General features: G+C 46.1%; 1 protein-coding gene across 2 annotated transcripts; it reads left to right on the plus strand.

Moving 5' to 3' along the window:
• Positions 1 to 1,898: 1,898 nt before the first annotated feature.
• On the plus strand, positions 1,899 to 9,183 carry LOC100558174 (sialidase-3-like). Of its 2 annotated transcripts, XM_062974328.1 has the most exons (3): positions 1,899 to 1,961; positions 5,335 to 5,565; positions 6,598 to 9,183. In XM_062974328.1, exons 2-3 carry the CDS (start codon positions 5,338 to 5,340, stop codon positions 7,639 to 7,641), a joined length of 1,272 nt encoding a protein of 423 aa, XP_062830398.1. In that variant the 5' UTR covers positions 1,899 to 1,961; positions 5,335 to 5,337; the 3' UTR covers positions 7,642 to 9,183.
• The last annotated feature ends 7,025 nt before the right edge of the window (positions 9,184 to 16,208 follow it).

Below are 16,208 nucleotides of genomic sequence, written 5' to 3' on the forward strand. Positions count from 1 at the left end.
ATTAAAAAAAAACCAATAATATTTACAATGGTCCCTCTGGTCACTTACAAAAGTCCACAGTCATAAACAGTCCTTTCTCAGTCCACAAATCTGCTTCAGAGAAGCAAACTTGTCCAGACTGGTTCTGCAGCAGCAGAACAGAAACAGTATCAAAATCAACCCCCAGGTCTTTTGCAGGCTCAGCCAATCGGCTTCATGCACTTCATTTTCCAGTCCTTTGCAAACCATGGCGGTTTCTCCCAACTCTATTATTCTATGATTGTATGATTCTCAGTCCAAAACACCTGGAGGGTCCAAGCTGGACCATGCCTGATCTACAGTATTGAAATAATGCGGTCTGACACCAGTTTAGTTCCCTGCAGATGGCATCCTGGGATTTGTAGTTTAGTGGCAGGTAAAGACCTTGCAAAGCTACAGGTCCCGGGATTCCACAGCATTGAGCCATGGCGGTTAATTGAGGCCAAATAGCAATGATCTCTTTTTTCGATAGAGTTACGAGTTGGGTCGATACAGGGAATGCTGCGGATGTAGCGTACCTGGATTTCAGTAAGGCCTTCGACAAAGTCCCCCACGACCTTCTGGCAAATAAACTAGTAAAATGTGGGCTAGACAAAACTACGGTTAGGTGGATCTGTAATTGGCTAAGCGAACGAACCCAAAGGGTGCTCACCAATGCGTCGTCTTCATCATGGAAAGAAGTGACAAGTGGAGTGCCACAAGCAGGGCTCCGTCCTGGGCCCGGTTCTGTTCAACATCTTTATTAACGACTTAGACGAAGGGTTAGAAGGCACGATCATCAAGTTTGCAGACGACACCAAACTCGGAGGGATAGCTAACACTCCAGAAGACAGGAGCAGAATTCAAAACGATCTTGACAGACTAGAGAGATGATTGGCCGAAACTCACAAAATGAAGTTCAACAGGGACAAATGCAAGATACTTCACTTCGGCAGAAAAAATGGAAATCAAAGATACAGAATGGGGGACGAGGCCTGGCTTGACAGCAGTGTGTGCGAAAAAGACCTTGGAGTCCTCGTGGGGAGGAAGGGGAACATGAGCCAACAATGTGATGCAGCAGCTAAAAAAGCCAACGGGATTCTGTCCTGCATCAATAGGGGAATAGCGTCTAGATCCAGGGAAGTCCTGCTCCCCCTTATTCTATTCTGCCTTGGTCAGACCACTTTACCTGGAATCACACTGGGTCCAATTTTGGGCACCACAGTTGAAGGGAGATGTTGACAAGCTGGAAAGCGTCCAGAGGAGGGCGACTAAAATGATTAAGGGTCTGGAGAACAAGCCCTATGAGGAGCGGCTGAAAGAGCTGGGCATGTTTAGCCTGCAGAAGAGAAGGCTGAGAGGAGACATGAGAGCCATGTACAAATACGTGAAGGGAAGTCCTAGGGAGGAGGGAGCAAGCTTGTTTTCTGCTGCCCTGCAGACTAGGACACAAGGGAACAAGGGCTTCAAACTACAGGAAAGGAGATTCCACCTGAACATCAGGAAGAACTTCCTCACTGTGAGGGCTGTTCGGCAGTGGAACTCTCTCCCCGGGGCCGTGGTGGAGGCTCCTTCTTTGGAGGCTTTTAAGCAGAGGCTGGATGGCCATCTGTCGGGGGTGCTTTGAATGCGATTTCCTGCTTCTTGGCAGAATGGGGTTGGACTGGATGGCCCATGAGGTCTCTTCCAACTCTACTATTCTATGATTCTATAATTCTATGATTCTATGAATCTACTGTATATCCTTAAAGTTAAACACATTCACACAACCAGCAGGAACAGAGAAGTGGGGATTACTGTGTGGGCGGGGCTAAAGCAAAAGAGGCGTGGCCCGCCAGGCCCAGTGGGCGGGTTTGGAAGGCTATGCCACGCCCCTACTAGCTCCTCCCCCTTTTCCTTGCCTTGCCTGTCATTCGGCGACAGGGAAGTAAAGAGAGAAGGTCGCTTTTTCCTCGCAGAAAGCGGTGAGTCTTTGCAGGAAAAGGAGGCCCAAATAGCTCTGCACTGAAGAAGGAACGCAGTTTGACACCGCTATAACTGCCTCAGCTCAATCAATTAAGTATCCTGGGAGTTTGGGCAGAGAAGGCCAAAAGGCCTTGGGAAACTACAACTCCCAGGGTTCCACACCATTGAAGAAGGCAGGGCTTGGAAAAGAGCAGATTGCAACACCCACAATCCCCTGCCAGGCATTTGTATTGATACTCTGTTTAAGGGATTTTTAATTGGTTTGTTTACTTTATTTTAATATTTGCATGTTGTGGGTTTGTCTGGATTGAATCTGAATTGTTTTTAAAACTAATGCTGTTTGATACTGATTCAATATGTCTGCGTTTTAAATGGTACTAGCTGTGCCCGGCCACGCGTTGCTGTGGCAAAGTGGTGGTGGTATTGGTTAAAAATTGTTGTGTAATTTTTATTGGACGTTATTTGCAATTTTTTATTAATTTTATTGTAAGTTATATTTTTATTTATTATATTTTATTATTTTCTTGTATTATTTTTAGTTATTTTCTGTTATTATAGTATTTTATTGTATTAATTTTTAGTGTTTTTATTATTTTTTATTGGGTTGCTAGGAGACCAAGTTGGAGGAGCTTAGCCTTCTAACTGGCAGCAATTGGATAAAAGCAATTATTCCTCTCTCTCTAATTAGGACTTTATTTTTCTTTTCTTTTTGTTGTATCAACCTAGAGGCGTGGATGATGGGTTATGTTGTCAAATTTCGAGGTTGGGGGGCCTGTAGTTTTGTTGTTTTGTGGGTCGCCGTGAGGCCATCACTCTTTTATATATATAGATTGTTATGCTTTTAATATTAGCTGCTTTGAGTCTCCTTAAGGAGAGAAAAAGCGGGATATAAATAAACAACAACAACAACAAGAACGGGATAGAATTTTATTATTATTATTATTATTATTATTATTATTATTATTATTATTATTACTAATTATTATTATTGGGTTGTTGTGTGTTTTCCGGGCTGTATGGCCATGTTCCAGAAGCATTCTCTCCTGACGTTTCACCCACATCTATGTCAGGATGAAATACTTCTGGAACATGGCTATATAACCCGGGAAACACACAACAACCCAATAATAATAAATAGTAATAATAATAATAAATTTATATCCCATTGTTGTTGTTGTTATTTATATCCCGCTTTTTCTCTCCTTAAGGAGACTCAAAGCGGCGAATATTAAAAGCATAACAATACCATAACAATCCTGCGGATGCCTGCCATATATGCGGGCGAAACGTCAGGAGAGAATGCTTCTGGAACATAGCCATACAGCCCGGAAAACACACAACAACCCAATAATAATAGATAGTAATAATAATAATAAATTTATATCCCATTGTTGTTGTTGTTATTTATATCCCGCTTTTTCTCTCCTTAAGGAGACTCAAAGCGGCGAATATTAAAAGCATAACAATACCATAACAATCCTGCGGATGCCTGCCATATATGTGGGCGAAACGTCAGGAGAGAATGTTTCTGGAACATGGCTATACAACCTGGAAAACACACAACAACCCTGTGGTTCGGGCTATGAAAGCCTTCGACAACACATAATAATAATAATAATAATAATAATAATAATAATAATAATAATATTAATGATTATTATTATTATTATTATTATTTTATTGTATGACATAGCAAACAAGATAGATATGCTGGATTTTGTATCACAAAATCACAAGTCGAACACTTCCAAAGTTATTATTATTATTATTTCCCCTGAGTCTTTCAGCATTTCCAACAAAATCACAAGTCGAACACTTCCCAAGTTATTATTATTATTATTATTATTATTATTATTATTATTTCCATTAAAGAGGGCCGTTTCCGGCCGCTTATTTATTCCATTATTTATTTATTCTTTTATTATAGGCCCCTCTTTCTCAAAAAAAAAAAAATCAGCTGGAAACCATATACGTAATTCTAAAACATAAAATCATCGCATTAAAATGACAGGTCCAAAGAAACCCAAGATAAAAGTAATTTAAAAGCAAAGGAAACGTGAAAAAATACAGAACTTGGGAACTGCCTAAGTAGAGCAGTGGAGCACCTAAAGCTTCAGAGAGCTCCTGTTCAACCATTCCAAAGCTCCCTGCTTGAGTGGTGATGGCACGATCGTCAGCATAGATGAAACTCTCTGTCCAGGGTTGTATGTTTTCCAGGCTGTATGGTACAACCTCTGAGGATGCCTGCCATAGATGTGGGCGGAACGTCAGGAGAGAATACTTCTGGAACATGGCCAGACAGCCCAGAAAACATACAACAACCCTGTGATCCCGGCCATGAAAGCCTTCGACAACACAACTCTCTGTCCCTTCTAGCAGTGGCTGCTCATTTGTGTAAATGTTAAACACTGATGGGGCACTTTCCCATGTTTTTATGATATAACCAATTAGGAAATGACACTGATAACCCAAGAACAAAAACTGTGGCTGAGACAAATGCTTCTTGCCAAACTACAGGTCCCAGAATTCCACCTTGTTCAGATAGGGAAAGTAAAGTGGTGTCAAACTGCATTAGTTCTGCAGTGTAGATGCTGCACTCCTGGCTGAACCCTGCTTCACTCCAATTTCAAGGCCGTACTGACTATGGGCAGCTGTCAGGACGACCACTGGACCTTCAAGAAATTGATGTTCTTGCAGTTTAATAAACTTTTCCCATGTTTTTTTCATTGTATCAAGTAGGAAATGACCTTTATAACCCAGGAACAAAAACCATGTTACATCTATCTATATATATATAAAAGAGTGATGGCATCAGGGCAGCGGACAAAACAACAAAACTACAGGCCCCCCAACCTCGAAATTTGACAACACAACCCATCATTCACGGCTCTAGGTTGATACAGCAAAAAGAAAAGAAAAATAAAGTCCTAATTACAGGGAGAGGAATAATAGTTTTTATCCAATTGCTGCCAGTTTGAAGGCTAAGTTCTGCCCACTTGGTCTCCTAGCAACCACCTCAGCCCAGGGGACAGGCACAGTTAGGGCCTCACTTTGGCCTCTTCCACAGATTATCAGATTTGAACTGGATTATATGGCAATGTAGACTCAAGGCCCTTCCACATCTATATAACCCATTAAGAATCTTATATTAACTGCTTTGAACTGGATTATCTTGACTCCACACTGCCATAGAATCCACTTCAGTGTGCCTGCTAAACATAAAGACACTCAATACCACCAGACATTCAACAGACATTCAATACCACCACTACCTCAACAATTTCTCACCAACACCACCAGACAATGCCACAGCAACGCGTGGCCGGGCACAGCTAGTAGTGTTATAAGTAAATAAATTCTTCTGCTCTCCAGCATATGTGGGACATCCCAGAAAACATGTCCAGATCTGAAATCGGCTCTGGGAAAGTGACTCTTTTCCGCCAAGAAGCGCCCAACGGCTTGACTTACCGCATCCCGGCCTTGCTGTACCTGCCTTCGGAGTCGGCTTTCCTGGCGTTTGCCGAAAAACGGTCCTCTTTCCGGGATGAACACGCAGAGTTCCTGGTGATGAGAAGAGGGAAGAAAGGGGGGATGTCAGTCCAGGTGTGTCTACTTCTTTCTCTGAAAGTGCCTAATGCAACCTGTATCACTGAAAGCGGAACAAAAAGAACCTATTTAACGTTTTAAAAAGTTTTTAATAGGTTTTAAAAGCCTATTTAATGTTTGTAAAAGTATGACACCAAGGGTGGAATATATGTATAGTCGTCCCTCCAAATTCACTGTGGTTAAGGCAGGCATGGGCAAACTTTGGCCCTCCAGGTGTTTTGGACTTCAACTCCCACAATTCCTAACAGCCGGTAGGCTGTTAGGAATTGTGGGAGTTGAAGTCCAAAACACCTGGAGGGCCAAAGTTTGCCCATGCCTAGGTTAAGGGTGTCAGAAAATGTGGATGATGGATGTGAGGTGGATATATTGAGACACTTACAGCCGCCTGTCTCAATTCTCCCCTCTCCTCTCCCCTCAGCATCTGCCTAGTAGTACAAACAAATAAGACTGCATAGCTGTCTGCCGATCCCAGCGGTAATAGATCTTTATTTACACAGCATGACGAAGAACGGATCTGATTTTATGTTTGAAATGTATATTTTTAATTCATAATGTATTTTAATAGTTTTAACTGTTTTATGTGCTGTTTTATATTGGTTTGTATGGGCATCTAATTGTTGCCACTGTTGTAAGCCGCCCTGAGTCCCTTCAGGTGAGAAGGGCGGGATATAAATGTGAGAAATAAATAAATAAATAATACTCAAGTAGCAGCCAGAGCTGCTCGGACGCATATTTCTCTAACAGCAAGATTAATGGAGACTACAAGAAGTCTTATCAGTAAAGAATAACTCCTCCCAAATTTCATTCTCTGTGACAGGCAAAAGCGGAAGTTTCATTCCTTTTCCCTCTAGGCAGTAAATCGTTGCTCTATGCGATTAACTACTTGAGTTCTGGATTGCTTACCGAAGCAAACTTACACACTTACATTGAAACAATGAGTTAAATATTTCACTACATTTAACCATTACCATGACAAAGGGCACCCAATAACCAAGCCATGTTGAATCTGCCTCTCTTCTCTTCTTCTAGTGGGGCCTGCAAGAATCCCTCGTGACGGCCGCGCTGCCCAACCACCGCACCATGAACCCATGCCCCGTGTTCGAGAAGACTTCTGGCACCATCTTCCTCTTCTTCATATGTGTGGAGACCCCCGTCACGGAGTGGCACCAGATCACAACAGGACAAAACGCTGCCAGGCTGTGCTACGTCTCCAGTCGCGACGGTGGCCGCACTTGGAGCCCGACTATTGACTTGACCAAGCAGGTGATCGGCAATGATTTAGAAAATTGGGCCACTTTCGCTGTCGGACCCGGCCACGGGATCCAGTTGAGCTCTGGTCGGCTGGTGATCCCAGCTTATACCTACTACATCCACGAACGTCGTCCTGGACGTGTGCCGACCTGCTCTACCCGACCTCATTGCTTCACTTTGTACAGCGACGACGGTGGCCGGAATTGGACCCAGGGCCAGCTGCTTCGGGATTTACAGACAACCGAGTGCCAGGTTGCCGAACTGACCCATTGGGACGAGAGTCGGGTCTTGTATTGCAGCGCCCGCAGTCCCGACAAGAGCCGGGCCGAGGCTTTTGGGGCGGTTGGCGGAGACCGATTCGAGAAATCCTCCTTGTGCAAACAGTTGTGCGAGCCGCCACACGGTTGCCAGGGAAGCATAGTGAGCTTCACTCCGGTGCCGATACCCTCCGATGGGGGCCGAATGGAAGTCGTCGGTGAATCAGTCCACCCGTTAGGTCTTGTTTCTTCCTCCAAATCGTGGCTGGTTTTCTCCCATCCCACGCAGGGGCACAAGCGTCTAGACTTGGGCCTCTACCTGAATATCTCCCCATTGGATCAGGGGTCCTGGAAGGGCCCCTGGGTGCTGCACAAGGGCCCCTGCGGATACTCAGACCTGGCCTTCTGTGAGGAGGGGGACCAGCAGGTATTTGGCTGCCTGTTTGAATGCGGCACCACCCGCGAGTGCGAAGAAATTGCCTTTCAGTTATTTACGGGTGACGAGCTCCTGAGGAACGTGGCACGGAGCTGCTCTTGCGGCAGTTCTGCCGCAGAGCCACAATAGTGGCCCCAAACAATGCTCAAGTGTCAAGGAACAATGCTCAAGTGTCGAGGGGCCGGGCTGTGGCGCAGCTGGCTAGTAACCAGCTGCTATAAATCACTACTGACCGAGAGGTCATGAGTTCGAAGCCCGGGTCGGGTTAAGCCTCCGACCATTTAAAAAAAAAAATAGCCCCGGCTTGCTGTTGACCTAGCAGCCCCGAAAGACAGTTGCATCTGTCAAGTAGGGAAAATTTAGGTACGCTTTATGCGGGAGGCTAATTTAACTAATCTACAACACCATAAAACTGCTCACGAGGAAAAGAAGAGGAAGAACAGCCACCAATGGACGGTGAAGCAACAGCTCCCCCTGTGGCCGGAATCGTGAAGCTGGAAAAATGTTAAATGCCTCTCTGTCTGTCTAAAACTGAATGTTGTTTGTCTGTTGGCATTGAATGTTTGCCATATATGTGTTCATTGTAATCCGCTCTGAGTCCCCTTCGGGGTGAGAAGGGCAGAATATAAATACTGTAAATAAGTAAATAAATACATTGGTGGGTTACGACGGGTGGGAGCTCTTCCTGCAAATGAGAATCATTTGAAAAGTGGGACTTTGGTTCCTTTTAAAGCAGTGGTTCTCAGCCTTCCTAATGCTGTGACCCCTTAATACCGTTCCTCATGTTGTGGTGAGCTTCCAATCATAAAATTGTTTTCATTGCTACTTCATAACCGTAATTTTGCTTCGTTACGAATCGTAATGTAAATATCTCATATGCAGGATGTATTTTCATTCACTGGACCAAATTTGGTACAAATTGTCAGAGTAATTTAAGCAGCGCAGCAGTAGTTGGAGTCAGTGGAACGCAGAACAAAGTGACATCCAGAGAGTTTGGCAAAACTATATACAAGTTTTACTGAAAGCAGTAATAAAGACAAACAGACTTGCAGACAATAAACACAGGACTCTCACTCTAGGCAGACAGAACAGAACAGAACTGATGCAATCAGTAATGCATACACATTTGTGTCTGGACACTCCCCAGTTCCAGCCACACATCAAGGTCATCACAGCTTAGAATCATAGAATCATAGAATAGTAGAGTTGGAAGAGACCTCATGGGCCATCTAGTCCAACCCCCTGCTAAGAAGCAGGAAAGAAGCTTCTCAGTAATTAACTCTTTACAGACTATAGCACACTCGGGATGATGCAATCAGTATGCAATACAAACCAAGACACAAATTGCATTTAAACACTACCAATACACAAATCCCACATTAACACAAATACCTGATACGCACAAATTTGAATACTGGTGGGGTTGAGAAGGGATTGATTTTGCCACTTGGGAGTTGTAGTTGCTGGGATTTATAATTCACCTACAATCAAAGACCATTCTGAACTCCACCAACGATGGAACTGAACCAAACTTGGCACACAGAACTCCCATAACCAACAGAAAATACTGGAAGGAATTGTTGGGTTGAGTTTGGGCGTTGTAGTTCACCTACACCCAGAGAGCTCTGTGGACTCAAACAATCTTGGCATGAATACTCAGTATGCCCAAGTGTCAGCTCACCACAGCCGCTCCTGAATGAACACACGAGACTCTCTGTGGTATCACCAGGAACTTTTACTGTAGGAAACATGAACATCAGAAAAGCCAAGAATGGGAGGCTCCGACCAACCCTCCTTTATATACCCTCCCCCTCATTTGAACAGTCTCTTCCCGCTCAGTAAAACCCCGCGCAAATTCCCCGCCAAGTCCATCAGCCGTTTCTCCTCCGAGTCCTGGGACGCAGGTGTCTTATCACTGTCAGTGACCCTGAAACTCAGAGCCACATCCAGGCTCTAGTAGCAGGGTTCTGACACCCAAGTGTGAACACTGGTGGAGTTTGGGGAAAATAGATCTTGACATTAGGGAGTTGTAGTTGCTGGGATTTATAGTTTGTCAGGGGGTTAATCAGCTCCGAACCATCCTGATTTATTGGTGAGTCAGGCCTCTCACCAATCCATCCTCCGTCAGACAGACTGCTTTAGCATCCGGCTAAGCAGCACCGACAAATGACACCACAGTCGTAATTCAGCAATTCCTAGACTTTATTATATATACAAACTATATACAACTACAAAGTCCATCGCTCATAGGACCCATCTTTCCCTAAGCAAGGCAAAGCATGTCCTCTCCCTTTGCCGATCGTCTGCAAAGCTCTTCTTCCGGCAACTCCCACATTTCATAGCAGAATGACGAATGTCCTGTCCGCCCTTCTGAGACCGGAAGGCTTGACCTATTGGCTAGGCAGGCTATCATTCAAGCTGGCTTGCCATTAACCCATGTGCTGCTGGAAAGCATGCCGGAATACACAGTTACAAAACTCCAACAACAAAACACTTGATTTAACATTTCACACATACACCAAAATACACCAACATAGTTCACCTACAATCAAAGAGCCCCTTGAACCCCACCAACGATAAAATTGGGCCAAACTTCCCACAGAGAACCCCCACGACCAACAGATAATACTGGTCTTTGGCAACCCCTCTGACACCCAGGTTGAGAAACGCTGTTTTAAAGAAAGCTATTATAGCTGCAGAGAAACTTAAATAATCCAGTGTACTGTTGGCCTGTCACATGTCCAAGTTTCACCTTTCTGGTTTGATTGTTTGCGGCTTTATTGTAGTAATTTGAGTATCACCACCAACAAAAATGGGTAAGACATACCTGTGATTCTAAGACACTTTATTTTTAAAAGATATTTATATAGTAGACTCTTGCTTATCCAACAGAAATGGGCCGGCAGAACTTTGTGTTGGAGTATGGTTGTATTTGTATGAAATGTAAATCAAGTGTTTACTGCTGATGAGCTAGAGTGTGTATTTTCAGTAATGAAATAGTTAACAGCAGGCTAGTTTTGACTGACAGCCTGTTGTGATTGCTGTGACCTATCAGGCTTGATTTCCTGCCTTTGAGGGTTGGAACTTCCTCCGGACTGAGGAATGTTGTTTTATCTTGTTGTGGAGTTCGGCTTGAGCATTCGCTGAAGATGGACTATGAATGCTATGCTCTGAAGCCGAGAAAGGCAAACTGTAAATAGACATGTAAATAAAGTTAATCAACAGTTGGACTTCGTCTGCTGGAGTGTTTGTTTGACCAGTGCTGTATCTCAGCATGGGAATACAGTCTGGAGAAGGAGGTGAGACCGGGATGATGAATTTTTGGAATTCACTCTGCAACCCATCATCCCCTGACACGTTGGATAAGCGAAAATGTTGGATAATAAGGAGGGATTAAGGAAAAGCCTATTAAACGTCAAATTACTCTATGATTTTACAAATTAAGCACCAAAACATCATGTTTGAATAAGGGGAGAATGAAGTTGCATTTCCAACGATATGCAGTTAAGTATAGCCTGTATTATACTTTTGGTGCAACAATAAGATATTCTGAAAAGCTGTTTTGGTTTGAATTTTCCAAGATTTATTCAATCATTTGGTTAATTCAATGCATTAGCAAGAGCCAAAGGCCCAGAAGTCCTGCCTTGCAAAACATGGATCTTAAGAGAGGAATGAGTTCAAGTGAAGTTGGCTCGATGTTCATATATGGTCCTGTCATTTCTTAATTCCACTATTGGAAGAACATGAAGAAGGGTTGAGTTGAAACTCTTGTGTGTTTAAACTTGTCGTGATTACTTATTGTTATGTAAATTTGCTTTATTGTGAAATCTTGAAAATACTGATTAAAAACAATTATTATGTCTTTCTTTGTTAAGCAGTCTATGGTGTCTGAAGGGTAAGTGAACAACTTACTTATGGGGTGGTTGGAAAAGAAGAATTGGAGTAGATTAGTGGCCAGTTGGAGCCACGGTGGCACAATGGGTTAAACACTTGTGCTGGCTGGACTGCTGACCTAAAGGTTGGGTTGCTGACCTGAAGGTTCAAATCTGCGAGACTGGGTGAGCTCCTGTCTGTTAGCTCAAGCTTGTGGGGACATGAGAGAAGCCTCCCAGCAGGATGGTAACATATCCAGGCGTCCCCTGGGCAACGTCTCTGTAGATGGCCAATTTTCTCACACCAGAAGCGACTTGCAGTATGTTCTCAAGTTGGGTGAGCTCCCGTCTGTCACCTCTAGCTTGCGGGGACATGAGAGAAGCCTCCCAGAAGGATGGTAAGACATCCGGGTGTCCCCTGGGCAACGTCTCTGTAGATGGCCAGTTCTCTCACACCAGAAGCAACTTGCAGTATGTTCTCAAGTTGGGTGAGCTCCCGTCTGTCACCTCTAGCTTGCGGGGACATGAGAGAAGCCTCCCAGAAGGATGGTAAGACATCCGGGTGTCCCCTGGGCAACGTCTCTGTAGATGGCCAATTTTCTCACACCAGAAGCGACTTGCAGTATGTTCTCAAGTTGGGTGAGCTCCCGTCTGTCAGCTCTAGCTTGCGGGGACATGAGAGAAGCCTCCCAGAAGGATGGTAAGACATCCGGGTGTCCCCTGGGCAACGTCTCTGTAGATGGCCAGTTCTCTCACACCAGAAGCAACTTGCAGTATGTTCTCAAGTTGGGTGAGCTCCCGTCTGTCACCTCTAGCTTGCGGGGACATGAGAGAAGCCTCCCAGAAGGATGGTAAGACATCCGGGTGTCCCCTGGGCAACGTCTCTGTAGATGGCCAATTTTCTCACACCAGAAGCGACTTGCAGTATGTTCTCAAGTTGGGTGAGCTCCCGTCTGTCAGCTCTAGCTTGCGGGGACATGAGAGAAGCCTCCCAGAAGGATGGTAAGACATCCGGGTGTCCCCTGGGCAACGTCTCTGTAGATGGCCAGTTCTCTCACACCAGAAGCAACTTGCAGTATGTTCTCAAGTTGGGTGAGCTCCCGTCTGTCACCTCTAGCTTGCGGGGACATGAGAGAAGCCTCCCAGAAGGATGGTAAGACATCCGGGTGTCCCCTGGGCAACGTCTCTGTAGATGGCCAGTTCTCTCACACCAGAAGCAACTTGCAGTATGTTCTCAAGTTGGGTGAGCTCCCGTCTGTCAGCTCTAGCTTGCGGGGACATGAGAGAAGCCTCCCAGAAGGATGGTAAGACATCCGGGTGTCCCCTGGGCAACGTCTCTGTAGATGGCCAATTATCTCACACCAGAAGCGACTTGCAGTATGTTCTCAAGTTGGGTGAGCTCCCGTCTGTCACCTCTAGCTTGCGGGGACATGAGAGAAGCCTCCCAGAAGGATGGTAAGACATCCGGGTATCCCCTGGGCAACGTCTCTGTAGATGGCCAATTATCTCACACCAGAAGCGACTTGCAGTATGTTCTCAAGTTGGGTGAGCTCCCATCTGTCACCTCTAGCTTGCGGGGAGATGAGAGAAGCCTCCCAGAAGGATGGTAAGACATCCGGGTGTCCCCTGGGCAACGTCTCTGTAGATGGCCAATTTTCTCACACCAGAAGCGACTTGCAGTATGTTCTCAAGTTGGGTGAGCTCCCATCTGTCACCTCTAGCTTGCGGGGACATGAGAGAAGCCTCCCAGAAGGATGGTAAGACATCCGGGTATCCCCTGGGCAACGTCTCTGTAGATGGCCAATTTTCTCACACCAGAAGCGACTTGCAGTATGTTCTCAAGTTGGGTGAGCTCCCATCTGTCACCTCTAGCTTGCAGGGAGATGAGAGAAGCCTCCCAGAAGGATGGTAAGACATCCGGGTGTCCCCTGGGCAACGTCTCTGTAGATGGCCAGTTCTCTCACACCAGAAGCGACTTGCAGTATGTTCTCAAGTTGGGTGAGCTCCCATCTGTCACCTCTAGCTTGCGGGGACATGAGAGAAGCCTCCCAGAAGGATGGTAAGACATCCGGGTATCCCCTGGGCAACGTCTCTGTAGATGGCCAATTATCTCACACCAGAAGCAACTTGCAGTATGTTCTCAAGTTGGGTGAACTCCCGTCTGTCAGCTCTAGCTTGCAGGGACATGAGAGAAGCCTCCCAGAAGGATGGTAAGACATCCGGGTATCCCCTGGGCAACGTCTCTGTAGATGGCCAGTTCTCTCACACCAGAAGCAACTTGCAGTATGTTCTCAAGTTGGGTGAGCTCCCATCTGTCACCTCTAGCTTGCGGGGACATGAGAGAAGCCTCCCAGAAGGATGGTAAGACATCCGGGTATCCCCTGGGCAACGTCTCTGTAGATGGCCAATTATCTCACACCAGAAGCGACTTGCAGTATGTTCTCAAGTTGGGTGAGCTCCCATCTGTCACCTCTAGCTTGCGGGGACATGAGAGAAGCCTCCCAGAAGGATGGTAAGACATCCGGGTATCCCCTGGGCAACGTCTCTGTAGATGGCCAATTATCTCACACCAGAAGCGACTTGCAGTATGTTCTCAAGTTGGGTGAGCTCCCGTCTGTCACCTCTAGCTTGCGGGGACATGAGAGAAGCCTCCCAGAAGGATGGTAAGACATCCGGGTGTCCCCTGGGCAACGTCTCTGTAGATGGCCAGTTCTCTCACACCAGAAGCAACTTGCAGTATGTTCTCAAGTTGGGTGAGCTCCCGTCTGTCACCTCTAGCTTGCGGGGACATGAGAGAAGCCTCCCAGAAGGATGGTAAGACATCCGGGTGTCCCCTGGGCAACGTCTCTGTAGATGGCCAATTTTCTCACACCAGAAGCGACTTGCAGTATGTTCTCAAGTTGGGTGAGCTCCCGTCTGTCAGCTCTAGCTTGCGGGGACATGAGAGAAGCCTCCCAGAAGGATGGTAAGACATCCGGGTGTCCCCTGGGCAACGTCTCTGTAGATGGCCAATTTTCTCACACCAGAAGCGACTTGCAGTATGTTCTCAAGTTGGGTGAGCTCCCGTCTGTCAGCTCTAGCTTGCGGGGACATGAGAGAAGCCTCCCAGAAGGATGGTAAGACATCCGGGTGTCCCCTGGGCAACGTCTCTGTAGATGGCCAGTTCTCTCACACCAGAAGCAACTTGCAGTATGTTCTCAAGTTGGGTGAGCTCCCGTCTGTCACCTCTAGCTTGCGGGGACATGAGAGAAGCCTCCCAGAAGGATGGTAAGACATCCAGGTGTCCCCTGGGCAACGTCTCTGTAGATGGCCAGTTCTCTCACACCAGAAGCAACTTGCAGTATGTTCTCAAGTTGGGTGAGCTCCCGTCTGTCAGCTCTAGCTTGCGGGGACATGAGAGAAGCCTCCCAGAAGGATGGTAACACATCCGGGTGTCCCCTGGGCAACGTCTCTGTAGATGGCCAATTATCTCACACCAGAAGCGACTTGCAGTATGTTCTCAAGTTGGGTGAGCTCCCGTCTGTCACCTCTAGCTTGCGGGGACATGAGAGAAGCCTCCCAGAAGGATGGTAAGACATCCGGGTATCCCCTGGGCAACGTCTCTGTAGATGGCCAGTTCTCTCACACCAGAAGCAACTTGCAGTATGTTCTCAAGTTGGGTGAGCTCCCATCTGTCACCTCTAGCTTGCGGGGACATGAGAGAAGCCTCCCAGAAGGATGGTAAGACATCCGGGTATCCCCTGGGCAACGTCTCTGTAGATGGCCAATTATCTCACACCAGAAGCGACTTGCAGTATGTTCTCAAGTTGGGTGAGCTCCCATCTGTCACCTCTAGCTTGCGGGGACATGAGAGAAGCCTCCCAGAAGGATGGTAAGACATCCGGGTATCCCCTGGGCAACGTCTCTGTAGATGGCCAATTATCTCACACCAGAAGCGACTTGCAGTATGTTCTCAAGTTGGGTGAGCTCCCATCTGTCACCTCTAGCTTGCGGGGACATGAGAGAAGCCTCCCAGCAGCAGGATGGTAACACATCCGGGTATCCCCTGGGCAACGTCTCTGTAGATGGCCAGTTCTCTCACACCAGAAGCAACTTGCAGTATGTTCTCAAGTTGGGTGAGCTCCCATCTGTCACCTCTAGCTTGCGGGGACATGAGAGAAGCCTCCCAGAAGGATGGTAACACATCCAGGTGTCCCCTGGGCAACGTCTCTGTAGATGGCCAATTTTCTCACACCAGAACCGACTTGCAGTATGTTCTCAAGTCGCTTCTGATGCAATTTTAAAAAGTGGCCAATTTAAATTCCAATATGCTTAATGATTTTTTCCAACCTGAGATTTTCCATATAGATTCTAATTTAGAAAATTAGACCAGTCCCAAACAGCAATTCGGTCTGGAATGCGGATTTGGAAAGTGCCAACTTGAGGAAGCTAACTTCATTTCTCCAACATTAGGAGCCATTATTTTGGCTGAAATCTGCAGTTTTTGACATTCATGGTAACAGTATGATAAAATAGCATGGTTCAAGATGTCTCCCTCCAAGATAAATCTTAAATAGATCAGTATGCTAAATGTGTGCATACCTTCAAGTTGCTTGTTGACCCATGGCCATCCCATTCATTTTACAGTGTTTTCATAGGCAAGGGATACTCAGAGGTAGTTTCACCAGTTCTTTCCTCGGAAGTATCACCTATTGTGACTCAGCTGGAACCTCAAATTGACTCTGACGGGGATTATGGGATTCAGGTTCAAAATGTCCCTGTTGTAGAAGATGAGGAACAGGGAGTTTTTCCCACAGCAGGGAATGATGTTGATGATACTGAAAC

The sequence above is a fragment of the Anolis carolinensis genome, chromosome 3 (genome assembly GCF_035594765.1).
Source record: "Anolis carolinensis isolate JA03-04 chromosome 3, rAnoCar3.1.pri, whole genome shotgun sequence".
Lineage (NCBI taxonomy): Eukaryota > Metazoa > Chordata > Lepidosauria > Squamata > Dactyloidae > Anolis > Anolis carolinensis.